At 39.6% G+C, this 16,646-nt stretch overlaps 1 protein-coding gene across 1 annotated transcript; it reads right to left on the bottom strand.

Annotated features, from left to right (window-relative positions):
• Positions 1-10,796: 10,796 nt before the first annotated feature.
• Positions 10,797-15,551, bottom strand: PRMT6 (protein arginine methyltransferase 6). Its single transcript, XM_027578069.2, has 2 exons — positions 14,275-15,551; positions 10,797-12,041 (listed from the first exon to the last, which is right to left on the bottom strand). The coding sequence occupies exon 1, from the start codon at positions 15,495-15,497 to the stop codon at positions 14,370-14,372; it is 1,128 nt and encodes a 375-aa protein (XP_027433870.1). The 5' UTR covers positions 15,498-15,551; the 3' UTR covers positions 10,797-12,041; positions 14,275-14,369.
• Between the last annotated feature and the right edge of the window lie 1,095 nt (positions 15,552-16,646).

Below are 16,646 nucleotides of genomic sequence, written 5' to 3'. Positions count from 1 at the left end.
TGACATCCTCACTAGGATAGCTAAGAAGCACTTCAAACATACTAGACCTTGAGGCAGGATGAATGATGGCCCCCCAAAGATGTCCGTGTCCTAATCCTCAGAACTGTGAATATGTTACCTTACATGGCAAAAGAGTCTTTGGAGGTGTGGCTAAATTAAGAAGCTTATCCTGGATTATTATCCTGATGGGCCCACTGTAATCGGAAGTGTAAGAGGGAATCAAGAAAGTCAAAGAGAAGGCAATGTGACCATGGGAGCAGGGGGAGGAAAGAGGGTGGGATGTGAGGTCACAAGCCAAAGAATGAGAACAGCCTCTTGAAACTGGAGAAGGCAAGCAGACCGATTGTTCCTTGGAGGCTCCAGAGGGAACCAGCCCTGCTGACATTTTGACTTTAGCTCAGTGGGACTGATTTTGGACTACTGACCTTCAGAACTGTAAGATAATAAATGTGACTTGCTTTATGCCACTGAGTATGTAATAATTACCTGCAGCATCAATGGAAAACAGGTCTCAATATCGGAAATTGGGTTTCTAATCCATCCCCAACCTATGTTTCTGCAGTCTAAATGTATTCAGGAAATTGTACCATTATCTAGGCAGTTGCTCAAACCAGCAACCGGGGAATCACCCTTGATACCTCTCTTTTCCTTCACCTTCTCCTTCAATCATTAACAATTCCTATTAATTTAAAATATATCTCAATTGTGTATATTTTTCTTCCTCTCCACTGTGACCACCTCTGCAAAGTCGTTATCATTTCTTTTCTATAGGACTTAAATGATCTTCTAAAAATGATTTCTCTGGGAAAATTTCTCAGATACATAAAATATAGAAAATAGTTTAATGAACTGCTATAATAGTCTGCTCTAACAGTTATCAGCATATGTCACTCTTCTTCCTTCTTCACCCCTCCTTTTTTTTTCCCCCTTGGACTCTTTTAAAGCAATCCCGGATATCATATAATTTCATCCACAAGTATTTTATTATGTATCTCTGATACAAATATCTTTTAAAACAATTTCATTGCCATCTTCATAACTAAAGAATTAACAATAATTTCTTCATTTTTGATGTAGTCCATATTTGAATTTCTCTCATTGTCTCAGATGTGAGTTTTACAAATGGTTTGTTTGTGTCAGACCCAATTAGGTCCTCATATTGCATTTAGTTGTTATGTCTCTTAATGTAACAAACCACCCCCTAATCGCCACCTTTTATACATCATTGATTTGTTGGAGGAATTAGGCTATTGTTTTTCTGTAGAAATCTCACGTTTTGGATTTGGCTATTGCTTCTCCATGTGTTGTTTAACTTATTTCTTCATTCCCTATAGTTCCCATAAATCTCGAGGCCTGACTAGATTCAGGTTCAATATCTTAGGCGAGTATGCTTCCTGTTGCATTCATCATGTTTTAAGACTCATAATAACAGATTTTCCCAAATTGTTGGTTTCTGAGCATGGAAGCCTGATTCTTCATAGAAAATTTTCCACTGGGTCACCTGAGGGGGGTTCAGTCCATTAAGCAACTGACTCTTGGTTTCAGCTCAGGCCGTGATCTCAGGGTCTTGAGATCCAGCCCTGGGTCGGGCTCCGCACTCAGTGGGGAGTCTGCTTCTCTCCCTCTCCCTCCCCCCTTCCCCCAGGTCTCTCTCTTTTTCTCTCTCTAAAATAAATGAATAAATCTTAAAAAAAGAAAGAAAGAAAGAAAGAAAGAAAGAAAGAAAGAAAGAAAGAAAGAAAGAAAGAAAAAGAAAGAAAGAAAGAAAGAAAGAAAGAAAGAAAGAAAGAAAGAAAGAAAGAAAAAGAAAAAGAAAGAAAGAAAGAAAGAAAGAAAGAAAGAAAGAAAGAAAGAAAGAAAGAAAGAAAGAAAGAAAGAAAGAAAGAAAGAAAGAAAGAAAGAAAGAAAAGTCTTCATTAACCACTTCCCTCCTGGTTTTAGCAGCCATGGATGATCATTGCAAAGATCCATTATTTCATTATGGGTTGTGAAATGATTTTTTTTTTAAAGATTTTATTTATTTATTTGAGAGAGAATGAGAGATAGAGAGCACGAGAGGGAAGAGGGTCAGAGGGAGAAGCAGACTCCCTGCTGAGCAGGGAGCCCGATGTGCGACTCGATCCCAGGACTCCAGGATCATGACCTGAGCCGAAGGCAGTCGCTTAACCAACTGAGCCACCCAGGCGCCCAGGTTGTGAAATGATTTTGTCAGGCTATTATTCCTACCACTTTATTTGCTGGGATTCTATAAATGAGAACTTTCCATCATCGGCTGTTGGTTATCCTGAAATGCAAGTTAGGAAGCTATTGTGATGGGCTTGGCCTGAGTTTTCATTGCCGTGGACTAAGGTGATGGCAGTGATGATAAGGAATAACTGCTTTCAAAACATATTTTGGCAGTAAAACCCTCAGTATTTGCAACCAGTCAGGCATGGTGAAGAAGTCACATGAGTTACAACTGACCTCTCGTTTTTTGGCTTAAATACTAACTGGTGGAGGGACATGCGGTATGCAGAAATGGGGAAGCTTTGCAGAAACCAGCAATGGGAGAAGACAAGATAACCAAGGGGGACATTGTTGACAAAAGAAAAAGGGGCCTACATACTTGTTTGTTACAATAACTTTTTAGAGAAAAGGAGTTCCCCAAACAAGGAATGACTTTGGAACAATTTTAGAGACAGGAAAATCATTTGGCAAGTATTCAACCAGTTTTGTGTCTGAAATCCCACATCGAGCAGCCTGGTCACGTGGCCGCCCTGACTGAGGCAGCCTCAGCCCATGTTATTACAGCAGGGCATTCGTCCTTCTGAAAGTTAAGGGTCTGTCAGCATTTCCATTATAAACTTCAATTTTCAGCCGTTTATAACTTGGCTATTTTAAAATCACATCAGGCTGAAACTTGCAAGTAATAAAACATTTTAAAAAATAGATTTAATGCATTTTTTTGTCAAGATCTAGTTAAAATATTGCCTATTTTTTTCTGAGATAAAGTGACTTACAGTTAATATGTTGTGAGAAATGTTTAATTAAAGACACTTATTTTAAGGTTTCTGGAAATAATTACACTTTATAGTGATGTCACATTTCATATGTATAGAGTAAATACGGATGAACTGTAAACATTATACTGAAGCAATTTTAATGATAATTACTTAATTGTAATTTATTCTAATTATAGCAGAAACTGGTATGTGCATTGTTTTGGATGAATTTCTTTCCACTAAAACTTGTAGAGTGGTTAATTTTTTTTAGGAACAATAACGTGTTCAATTTTTATTTTATAAATCGGTGTTTTATTATTTTGCCAGACAGAAGTTAATCTCAAAGTTATTGTTCAATTACAAATATACCATCTTTTGTTTGGGATGCAGTATTTTGATAGTCTTTTAATAACAATAAAGTTATTATTCAATTAAAAATATACCATCTTTTGGTTGGGGTGCAGTATTTTGATATTGTTTTAATAATTCTTTTAATTTTCTAATATATGGATGCCAATTTCATCTATGGCCTTTTGTAAAATCAGTTAAGCCAGGAATTCTTCCTTAACTACAAAACACTCTTTCCTTTTGAGGAACAGGAAGAAACACACAGAGTGTTACAGAATAAAAACAATTGAATACTATATGATGGGTAAGGTAGACAATTTAAAGATGAATCAGAAACGTGCCTTGCCCTTACAGGACAATAAAAGTAATCAAAAGTAGACCCAGTAAGGCCTCAAAGAGTAAAGCAATCAAAATATAATAGGAGATTGTGAAGAGATTCCTTCCATCAGGGGAGATGAGGAACTACTCAGTAGGAGGGTAGAATTCAAGCAGATCTTAAAGGTTGGACAAGGAAGGAAAAGGGAGAAGATGGACATTCTAGACAGGCAAGTGTGGCAGCATGCATGAAGGAAAGGAACTAGAGAATTGCATGATGTTTATTGGGATGATACCACCATGTTTCTCAGGAATTAAATCACATTTGCCCAATAGATGCTGCCTCTTGGTCTGTTTTAAACATTTCTAAAAAGTGTGTGTGTGTGTGCGTGTGTGTGTGTGTGTGTGTGTGTGTATGCGGGCACATGTGTGTGTTTATGTGCATAGTTGACTAACAGGGTAAATTAGATAAATGCAAAATGGACTCCACAAAATAAATTCCTTGATGACCAAATTGAATCCTAGAAAGAAACTTTCACTTTGGGGGAAGTATGCTCATGGATTCTTTCTTGCGGTGACAGAAATATTTCAGTCTAATATAGAGAACACTGATACCATGAAAATACGATTTTTCAATATTTTTTAAACAGTTTATTGTTTAACATACAACAAATTGCCCATATTTAAAATGTGTCTATATAGTCTCTCTCTCTCTCTCTATATATATATATATATATTTTTTTTTTTTTAAAGAAAGAGAGAGAGCGAGCGAGCAAAACTGTGAAGGGGTAGGGGCAAAGGGAGAGGGGAGAAGGAGAGAGAGAATCTTAAGTAGGCTCCACACACAGCACAGAGCCCAAACTGGGGCTTGATCTCAGGACCCTAAGATCATGACCGGGGCTGAAATCAAGAGTAGGACGCTTAACCAACTGAGCCACCCACGTGCCCCATGTCAATACACTTTTTAAAATGGCATTGTAAACATAACCCAAATGACTCAAGAAGTATAAAATATTTGTCCCATTTTTCAAAAGATTTTATTTATTTATTTTTGAGAGACAGAAAGCTCACAAGCAGGGAGAGTGACAGGCAGAGGGAGAGGGAGAAACAGGCTCCCCACTGAGCAGGGAGCCCGATGTGGGACTCGATCCCAGGACCCTGTGATCATGAACTGAGCCAAAGGTAGACATTTAACTGACTGAGCCACCCAGGCACCCTATTTGTCCCATTTTGTTTGGAGAATTTCATTCTTGGTTATAATCTCATTGAAGGAAACCTGTATGTGTGCAGGAATAAGGTCCATGAGATGTGTTTGTCCATATCATTTAAAGATAAATTAAGCACTGAGGCTGATAATGAATGAAGAACACACAGGTCTGTGATTCCTTCAGTGGCTTTTGGGAAATTCTGTGGGATCTCATCCATTCAGGCCTCGTGGGGAAGAGAAGACTGATAATCTACTTGCTGAAGAGTAACTGGGGAGAAATCTGAGTAAACTGGTTGTCAAAATATAACTTTGAAAAAAAGATTTCATCGACCTTAATAAATTATACCTTGGTTTCATTTTTATCCTTTGTAGTAGTTTTTGGTCTTTCTCTTTTGTTCATGGGAATCCCAAAAAAGAAATCATTTTGAAAGTCTTATCAACACTTTTATTTTTCTTATGCCTTTCAAAATTTTATTTCTAAAGACCCAATCCAGTCCTCTTTGACAAGGTTTATTCTGTGTGCTCAGGGAATATTGGTAGACCCCCCAGGCTCACTGGCTATAAACTCACTAGGGATTATTCTAGTGTTGGCAAGCCCAATCATTTGCACTGTCTATCTGTGATACTTTCAGCATGCCAGATATCGCTGCAATTTCCATCTAGAGACCGTGATTGAAAAACACTAAGCACTTGTTTTTCAAACCATTGTCCTTGCCTAGAATGCCTACTCTGTCCTCTTACAGAAGTTCCATTTGGTTTACAAGGCCCACTTACTTAGCAATTATTTATTGAATACCTAATTTGTGCCAGATAATGTTTTAGGCGATGGATAAATATTGATGAACGACGGAGACAAGATTCCTATTCTCACAAATCTTATGAGAAAGACACTAAACAAGTAAATAACTGAATTTCAGATAACAAGGGGGAAATTGGTATCTGTGGTGGAGAAGAGGTCTATTTTCGTTATGGTAGTCAAGGAAATGTCACTCTGAGGAGACATGTAAGCCAAGAACTAAAAGAAGAGAGAAGGAGTGAAACATACGGTCTGAGGAAAGGTGTTCCAAGTGGAGAGTACATAAGCTGGAATCTTGACATGCCTGAGAATCTGAAAGCTCCAGTTCCATTCCTCCATTTTCAATGAGAAGCTCTGATTTCCCCATTTTGCAATGACCACACCCTTATAATCATACTTGTCTGCGTGATTCATTTGGCACTGAACATATGGTGTGTTATAATTCTCGTTACCTTTGAAAACTTGAGATGCTTGCTCTCCACTTAAGACTCAGTCAGCCCGAGACTTTGTGCTATACTTCTTGATATGCCAATACCAAACACAGTAGCCTCACGAAACAAGCAATCAATAGAGACCCATGATCATAATCTGATGTAATGATTTGTGCTATTGTCGAGTCTTCAAGAAGCTTATTAACTCTTGACTCAAGATAGAGTTGGGTAGAGGGTTGAGGTTCTGGCTATTTAAAATAAATATATACTGGTTTTGAAAAAACAAGCAAAACCTAAAAATATGCCCTTTAGAGGTATATATTTATGTGTATATATATATATATGTATATACATAAAATATATGTATTTTACCATATATGGTAAAATTATGTATATAATTATAGACATAACATTATTTATATAAACCAGTTTGGTTATGTTAGGTTTGAGATGCCTATTATGTCCAAGTGTAGATGACAATTAAGGAGTTGTACATATGAGTCTGAAATGCAGGAGAGGTGTCAGGGATAACAATATAAATTTGCGAATCATCAGCATATGGATGGTACACTATTTATAGTAATGGGACTGGATGAGCTGAGCTTACCTAGAGAGAGAACAGAAAGAGAGAAAGGTAAGTAAAATTTGCAGTAGCAAAGAATTGCAAACCACCGTCTATCGATAGAAAGTTGGTTGGATAAATTATGGATTATGCATACTGTACATTTTCATATTGCTATTAATAAGAATAACTTATAGATACATACATTGACTTCATGGGACATTTAGTATATGTATTTTAGGTTTTTAGAGTAACACATATAATATGTCTACATATTTATTAAGAAAAACCTCATAAACGGGTATATAAGAAGATATAATAGAAAGATACATTCTAAACTGTGGGGAATAGGAGATTAACTTTTTCCTTCTACACATTTATTATATTTATACTTTATTCATGCAGCTTTTAAAAGAATAGTGGAAGAGGGACGTAAACAGAGCGTCCACAACTATTTAGCAACTTAGAAAGTAAAGGAATCTCAGGAAGGATATCTATGATAGCAGCCATGTCCTACCAGTGCTCCATTTATTCCCCATGTGTCACTTTGCATCCCTCAACTTTTTTTCTTGTATATCTGGCTCTCCCCGTACTTTCAACTTTCTTCACTGGTGATCCTTAGCTGGGGGACTGTCCTTAGACTGTGAAAACTGCCATGCCCACCCAGGAGAGCTGGGAAGCGCCTAGAAGTTTACGTCTTCCCAGGGACAGGCATTCGCCGATGTCTGACGGGTGAGAGGTATGCATGTTCCAGCTACCCTGTTCTCTAACTGGGGACATTCTGAGAGGTGATTTGTGCTGTCTCCAGAGCATCTCTGCAGGACTGAGCCAAAGCTCCCTTTCTTAGGATTTGGTTTACTATCACACCCTAGTCTCATCTCCTTCCCTTCCTAAGTTTGCTTCCCAACTGCCCTTCTGGCATTTTCTGGGAACCCTTCTTGAAAAACACTTTTATATGTATCCTTGTCTCAAGGTCTGCTTATGGGGATCCTGGCCTAAGACAATGACCCACCTATTTTAAGCGACTATAGATGAAACCTTAACTCCTGAGAGCCCAGGCATCATAGATAGGATGGCGTAGTAGGGTCAGATGCTCAGATTTCAGGAGATGAGTCCTAAGCTCTGTCACTTACTCTCCACGTGGTTTTGGGCAATTTACCAAACTCCATGCCTTTGTTTTCTCATCTGTATGATGGGGTTGATAATAGAACTACTTCATAGAACTATTTCAAAGGGTAAATAAGATAATGTACTTAAAATGCATATAGCACACTAGGCATTCAATAATGATATAAAAATTAATGTGGATGTTTTATGTAAGTATTGGGGCTATCTCTATGTATGCGGCGGCATGTCTAACAAAAGGAGGGGTTTCCTTTAAATGAAAATTTATAATAGATACGGACTTTCCTCAGGATGGAAGAACATTATCTTATTATGTATAACTGATGTGAAGTAAACAAAGATAATACATCATTGATTTTAATGGGACTTTGCACAGTTTCATTAATATACCATTATTGCATAAAAACATTCTACATGCTGAGAAATAGTAGCTGGTATATCTGAATATCATTTGGTACAAAGTTTCAGCATATGCTATTTTCACTGTATGTCTCTATGCATGCATTATCGTATGGTATAAAATAAATCAGATCGTGAATCCAAAAAAAAAGGAAAAATGATATCTCCCTAACAATTATATCACATATTTTAGCACTGAACAATATATCATTTTGATGCTTTCAATAACATCATTATGGAAATGGCGCAATGACCACATCCTTTATTGGTCTAGTTTTACTTTTAAGAACCTTAACTGATTGCTTAGAGTAACTCAGCTGTTCTCTTAATCTATGTAAGAACTTACTGTCCTGAAGCCAATTTTTCTTGGGCCCAATACCATGGAATTTCTTTATATGTGAACCGATTTTATAATAATGTCTGGGCTCTATAAAATCCCCCTGATTGGGGTTCAAGCAAAGCTAGCTGATATTAAATTGTATTTATTACAAACAGCACATTTCCTGGTAGTTTTTAATTTCATTTTGTATTAAAATCCCCTTGTAATTGCTGTCATTCTCTGTATGTTTTTCCCCTAATTATTCTGACTAGAGTAAACTCTCAATTATTCAGGGACTGTATAATCTGTAGATTTTCCAAATCCTCTCTTTTTAACTGTCTTTTACTGTACATTCTTAACCATTTAAATGTCTCCTATTCTTATAATCAACCAAATAGTAAATGGTAGTGGAGTGAGAAGCTCATATTAAAATAAGCAGTTTTTTTATTTTTATAAAAACTCCTGGTAAAAAGTATGATTCCAATGAATGCATAAAATGAAAATTTTAATCATTTGTCGGTCTTAATCCATTCTCCACAATCATTTATAATTTAAAGTTAGAATTCTACACTTTGTTCTTAAATATGATAATTTTACCAAGAGTAAAACTGCAAAAGTTTTTTGTTTTTGGAGTTGTTTTGTTTGTTTGTTTGTTTTTAAAAGTCTAATGTCATCCCATTCCCTACCACCCAATACTAAACTGCACATAGCTTGAGATAATGGAGGTTAGAGGCTTTGTTCACAAATTTGAAAGGATTAAGTTCATAAATAGAACAGTCCTTGAATCGGTTTAGAAATTAAGCTGAAATGAGAGGTTAAGGACAAATACCAAAATAAGCAATAGTTTGTAACCAATCAAAATACTCTTAGTTAGGTTCTGAGCCCATTACTTCAGAAAAAGTTTTACCTTAAGGATATGGTGATGTGGGCAAAATGTATATATGGGGATCTTAATCTTCACTTATGTTTTCTCTCACTAACTTCATGTCTCTTTGACACCAAGATATTTTTATGTTGCCCCTGGACTCTGGAGAAACACCCCCGTCCCCAATCCCATTATCCGACCATCAATAATTGAACACTCAACTATTTTCCTTTCACTCTACACACATCAGGATTTCTATTCCCCTTTCCTGTTGATCTTTTCCGGTGACCAAAATAATACAATAAATAGATTCATACTGAAGGATGGTTATGGCCACCTGTAAACCTCCCCATCTCCATTCCATTCTCCTTTTAAGAAAATTTGCTTTAAAAAGAAAAGATCTGTGAACCCAATGGAGCTTTGAATTCCTTTAATTTCTGGAAGTTGAACAAAGGACAGAATGTTCTGCTGCCATGCATGTTTCTGTAAATGAATAAACTCAAACGGTATTGATAAGTAGAAAAACAATGTCAGAACATAATGTGGATATTGGTTGGTTTATTCATACTACCAGGCAACAATCCCTGAACAGAAAGTACACCGACACACTTGAACACAGCTCGTCAAAAAGGAATGTATCACACCCTATGTTCTTCCTCTTGGCACGGCTTGGCCACATGCTCTAGGTCTTGAAATGTTTATTAAACCTCCACTCCGTTTTTGTACATTTTGCTTTGTCTCAGGAACTCTTCCTTTTGCTCTTCCATCAGGCTTATTACTGCAGTGTGTATTAGGATTAACATCTTTTTTAAACTGCTGTTATTTTTATTGGTATTCTTAGTACTCCTGGTCACAAAGTTTTGATTGTCCACCCAACCAATTTTCTCTAAGTTACTTTTAGTGCACAATTTTGCAGAATGTGATGTGATTTTCACAAATACATACATCATGTGATTGCAAGAACACCTGTTAAGCACTTTAAAAAGTATGGGGAGGATTTACTTCCACCCCACCTTCCTTTTCGTGCAGGGGGCGGCCTGGAGAAAGAAGGAATGTTTTCTTTCCTTACGGCTCTCTGTATTCTAAAATGTCTGTTACAAGTGATTTTTATTTTTTTAAAAAAGATTTTATATATTTGAGAGAGAAAGAGAGCACAAGCAGGAGGAGGGGCAGAGGGAGAGGGAGAAGCAGACTCCTCCAGGAGCAGGGAGGAGCAGGGAGCCCGACGTGGGACTCTTGATCCCAGGACCCCGGGGTCATGGCCTGAGCTGAGGGCAGATGCTTAACCTACTAAGCCACCCAGGCAGCCCATATAAGTGATTGTTTTTAAGAGTTAAAAAGGTAGCTACTTGACCAACTTAAGTCTTCATCAGTCTTTATTCCAAGTCATTACTAGAAATAACGATGAATGTAATCATCAAAACTCCCAAAGAAGCACAATTCCAATGTTACTGGTCATGTCTTTTTATTAAAGTTTTGTCTTTAGTAAGGTCCAGATTTTTTGTTTCAAATGTCTTATCCTACAAGCATATATAATAATTTTGAGAAAGAGTCTCATTAATCATCGTCCTCCTTACCATCACATTTTTCTCTGAGGATCTCTTAATCTATGTGATGACAAGTAACACTTTTGCACTTGAGAGGAATTTTAAGGTTAGAGCCGACAGAAGGGCTGGCTTCTCAACCTTGCTCCAGCAGAGGTGAGATTTAGTTGGATGATGTCTTTCCAGGTTAAAGAATGTGTGCAAACTACTGATGTAGGTAATTTTATTCCCCTACTGTATCCAAGTTGAGGGTAGCATTTGCTTATTTATCATAGAACTTAATTGTTAGATGGTTGGTGTTTATTAAATCATTAAATGAGTGAACACTTATTTCATTGGATGCCAGTACCTATAGCCAGAGCTCGACTTTTCTTTGCCAATGCAGTGAGCCTTGTTTCTTGGGGGCCTCAGAAGGAATGCCACACTTAGCCCTGTTAGGGAAACGGGCACATGGTATATTTTATGAATACCTAATAATGTCAACCTTTAGATCCTATATACTGAAGGTGGCTCTTTGAGGCCTACAAGATAGATCTCCAATGGAACTTTTTTAAACTAAGAAGTTGTTTGGGGATAGGAATTAAGATACGTGTGTTCAACTGTCAAGAATTAGTTATACAACCTTAGGGAAATCCTTCAGTATCTATGTCTTTTTCCTAGTATATAAAGTGAAGGTAATCACTTGCCCTCCCTAACACCTACAGCATCCCATGTAGCCCATTATCGTTGATGTATTTTCCTTTTTGGTTTATCCTATGAACATACCTACTTGGAAGCAAAACTATGTTTTATTGGTTTGTATACCTAAGTGCTTATCACAATGACTGTTATCTGGTATACTCAATAAAATGTCCACTGGTCCAGTGAATTAAGTAAATATTTGGTAAGTTTCACAGTGCTAAATAAATGTAAGCTGTCTGAAGAAAGCAGGTAGAACTTCATCATGTTTTTCCCTCCTTAGGGCTGACAGTTCTTCCTGTGGTCCAAATGACCCTAGGCAATCAGTACCAGCTCACACAGAGACTGCACAGTGCCTGGATATTGGAGCATGTCACGCTCTCATCCTTCTGGAAGTGTTGTCACTCCAAAGGGCTTGGATCATCTGGTGTCCAGTCACATACACAGCCATGCTGATACTGCCAAACAAACCTGTAAGAAAATCAAAATGTTGAATATTTATTCTGTAGCACATTTTACACGTGGCCAAATGTTGCAGGTTCGCAAAGTAGTTTTCTGTAGTTACAACAGCTAGGAATCACTGAGATTTTATTTTGTACCAGGCACTATGTGCTTGCATGTATTAACTACATTCCTTGCATTACATGTATCACATATGATTGTTCTCTTCGCACGAGAGCCCTGGAGAAAAACAGAGGTTAAGTATTTTGCCCAAGGTCATACGGTTATAGTGGGGAGCCTAGGTTCCAGCAGGATCTGTCTGACTCAAGTCCTAGCTTTTGGCCATATGCTATGCTGCCTCCTGACCAATTGCTTTAGCAGCTATATTTTTATAACTCATTTTTCTTTTGGGAAACAGTAACAAGAATATTAAAGCTTACTTTGCCTAAATACGAAATACTTTTTGCTTCTACAGTTACTCTAAGTTTTAACTGGTGCTCTCTTTGCAAGCTAATACTGGTGATGAGAACTCTATAATACACGCATATTTATAAAAGATATATTTAAAAAAATGGAATTCAGGGGGATGCTTTTGTCTGCCTATACAGCAAAGGGATTCTTTTAGGAAGTTAAAAAGAGATCAGAAATCTACCCAAAACCATACACTAAAATTCTAAATAAATGTTCATCTTATAATATATAGTTGACCCTAAAAAAAAAGGACCTATCTTATACCTCTAGCTTAAATCAGGCCTACCTTGCTATGACTGCATCATTTACATAGACTGTTGACTATCAAAATGGTGACAACTATCGCTGTTATTGCTTGGATCTTGTAAAGTCATTGATTTTGTATGTTTCCCTTCGTAATGGAAGATCTCGTGTTAATATCAAATTTTAGTAAATTGGTTATAATACTTTGGTACTTTAATATGTGATGAATAAAGGAGAAAACTCAGTTACAATAAACAAAACTATGTTGATCACTTCAAAGACCACTTTTTCACAACCTGCTATTAGCATACAAAAGCTACCAGTATGAAGAAAAAACATACATTAAGCATAAATTACCCTGAAGCTATATCCTGAAGCGGTTGTAACACTTTTCTTAAGAACTGACAATATTAAAAAGGCAAAAGCATTATAAGTCACAGTACACAAGACTTCTTACTTCATCTATAAAAATAGAATGCCAATGTTTTATTTTGCCACAGGAAGAAGGAGGGAAACATCCGTAAAATAAATTTGTTAACATGACTCACACTTCATTACAAATGATTTTCCAAAATTCACAACTTTTAACATTTGGCTGGAGCTAAAAAGAAGAAAAAAAACCCAACAACGCTAAAAAAGGAAATTTCACTTGATGTAAGTAGACCAGATCACCTGATCTCTTTAAATGAGAGTTATAATGAGTGCACTTCTCTAGCTGGGAAAATATTTTCTTTAATTTAGAGAGCCTAAACAGTTTACCCGATATAATGAACCAACCCTTAGGTTAGGTTCAGAAAACCTTCTATCAGCTGGTTTAATAAAAATCACACAAAACTCTATTATGTAACATACATGAAACAGTTTCTTGGTTAAATCTTAATAATAAAGAGTAAAAAAAAACAAACCATACTACTACTTCACTGTCTTTCAGATCTTTTTCTCCTAAATGTACCTTCTAGATTTTTGGGGTATGCTGCACAATTACATATAGTGGAGAAATGTGTTCAACTTTAGCACCCTATGGAAGTAATAAGTGTAAGAACAGGGTTATTCAAACTGCTTCCTCACTCTTCTCCCTCTCATTACCAGAAGCAAAGTTTACTTAAAAAAACAATGAGGAAGAAGTACTGAGGCCTAGAGGCACCTAGGAAAGGAGGGAATTTAGAGAATGATAGAATATGGCTAGAGAAATATTTAAGTCATACTGGAAATTTATGGAATCTAACTAAACCCCTTTACCCTTCTCCCTGGCTTCAGATTTAGATGTGAGGTTGTCAGGGATGTGCACGAGCCTTCATAAACTGGTATTTACTTCTGTGTGTTTGCTTTCTTCCCGTGAAACAAAAAACACAGAAATACAAGTGCTTGGTACCACATGCTTTTGAGACTTAAAAAAGCCCATTAATAAACAAGCTGTTTCCATCGTTGGGGGTATCGGGATTCACTTTTTAAATAAATTTCCCCAGAATCTCCTCGAAGGGAGACTGAAGTCACTCTCCCTCCCCAGGAGCCACGAGGGAAAAGGGAGACAGAAGATATTGCCCCCTACTTGCACGTGGGATCTCCCTTTCTCCTCCGACCCCCCTCCGCCTCTACCACGCAGGTCTGGGAGCCTCGGGAGGTAGCTGGGAGAAAAGGCAACGCTCAGTCCTCCATGGCAAAGTCTTTGGTCTTTTCCTCCTGGTCGCCTACTTTGTAGCGCAGTAGCACGCGCAGGAGACGGTGGTTATCCCGGGAGGGCAGCAGCGTGATCTCTCCGGAAATGTCCGTATCTTGTTCCACTTGCACAGGCTCGTTCAGGTAGAGGAGTGCCTGCTTCCAGTGCGTGACGGGGTGAAAAGGCGAGGTGGACAGCACCAGGGGTTTCTCCGAGTCCCCGCCCGGGAAGGTCACCTGGAACCAGATGGCAAAGCCGTGCATGGGCGCTGAGCCGTAGCAACTGAAGCGGAAGCGCCCGCCCACCCCAGCCTCCAGCTCCTGCTCCAGGCCGGTGCGGGCCAGCTCCAGCTGAGCAAAGCACTGCGGTCGGGCCAGTACGTCCTCCCCGGACAAACCCTGCACCACGATCTCCGAGTGGCCCATAAGGCAGCGTGTGGCGAAGCTCTCCAGACAGCTCATGTCCACCCCGTAAAGCTGCTTCACCTGGCTCCAGAAGCCCAGGCGCAACTCCAGCATCTGGTCGCTGATGGGCGCCACGAAGAGCTCGGCGGAAGCCGGCAGGAGAAGACCGCCCTCCTTCAGCCACTTGGTCCGCGCGTAGAGCACAGAGCTCAGCATAGACTCGTGCAGGAGTCCGTAGCCCATCCACTCGCTCACGATGGCATCCACCTGCTCCGGCAACTCCACCGTCTCCACCGGCCCCGGCAGGACGTGCACCCGATCCTCCAGCCCGTTGAGCCGCACCACCTCCCGGGCCTGTTGCCAGATGGCGCTGGCCTCCACCGCGTACACGCGCCGGGCCCCGGCCTGCACACAGAAGATGCTAAGAATGCCGGTGCCCGCGCCCACGTCCAGCACAGTCTTGCCCCGCAGTCCTGCCCAGTTCCGCAGGATGCCCAGGCGGTAGGCATCGGTCCGGACACGGTCCGCAATCATCTCCTCGTGGACCGATATGTCTGAGTAGCACTCGTAGTACAGCTGGTCCCGCTCCCGCCTAGCCCTCCGGGGTCGCGGCAGGGCCGCCTCCTGCTCTCCGCCATCTTCCTCTTCAGTTCCCTCCCCTCCTTCGCCGCCGCCCCCCGACTCAAGCTTTCTTTTCTTGGGCTGCGACATCTTGGCGGCTCCGACCGACTCCCGGCGGGCGTTGCGCGGCTCCGCGCGGGCTCTGGGAAGCGGGGGCTTCTGGGACTTGTAGTGTCCGCTCGCGCCTCCCACTTCCTGGGGGGTCGCCGGGCGGTTCCCTGCCGGAAGCTTCAGAGCTCGGCCCAGCTCTTTTCTTTGCTCCTCTGAGGTGCTGGAATCCCTTTCCCACTCGCCACACCCAAATACTATGGCCCTGTACATGCTTCCTCTTTCCCTTAGCTCCTCAATTCCCTGTTGCTTTCACTCCCTTCCTGAAGTCCACTCGACCGCAAGACCAAAAATCCATGCTTGTCGTGTCTCAACTCCCTAATGTTATTACACCGAATTAATCTGGGCGACGGCGTTCACACACTGCCACCTCACCTGGACCGTTACTGCTCTTAAAGCTCTCCAGATGGAGACTTAGAAATTGCACTGCACGTTTTTCTTTTCTGTTTCCGTGGAGTTAGGGTGCAAAGAAGGTGTAAATACAACAAAGAAAACCCCTGACGGTGTAAAGCTTTTGTTCTGATTCCAATGAGACCACAAGTTGACTGAAAGATTGGGACAAATTATGTGACTACTCTTGCCTTCAATTACCCACGCACACACCAGCAACGAGGAATCTTCATTGCAGTCAAATTATGTTTCTGGTCTCTATTTCAGGAGAATACTTGGCTCTTAGTCCTGCTATGGTAATTCAGTGGCTCTTTCAAGAGGTAAATCTTGGAAGGGTCCAGACTAAATAACAGTTGAAAAGCAAGGGTGATGTGATACAGTGCAACTCATTGCCAGTTGTATTCTGGTAACCAATTATGATTTTTAACTTGAGAAGTAACTGAATCCTTCCTCCCTTGTGATTACTTTTGCACAGCAACTCTTTTTTTCCTGTGTGATTGTTTGTCTGGGCCAGATTGGAACTCTTCCTCTTCTGTTTTTCTTTCAGTCAACTGTCAGGTGTTAATTTCTTCCCTCTGTGTTGTTCATTATAGAAATAAAATATACTTTGAAATATGTGTGATGTCTATATGAGTGTCTGTGTTTCTAACACTGTGAGAATAAAATTATCTCCCAGCCTCAAAAAAATCACATTGAGGAAAATTGATTTTTATTTTCTTGTAGTCTTGAACTACGTCTGTT

This window comes from Zalophus californianus, chromosome 4 (genome assembly GCF_009762305.2).
Source record: "Zalophus californianus isolate mZalCal1 chromosome 4, mZalCal1.pri.v2, whole genome shotgun sequence".
NCBI classification, from domain to species: Eukaryota; Metazoa; Chordata; class Mammalia; order Carnivora; family Otariidae; genus Zalophus; species Zalophus californianus.
Note: the sequence above shows the minus strand (reverse complement) of the source record. Positions and strands in the feature narration are given on the sequence as shown.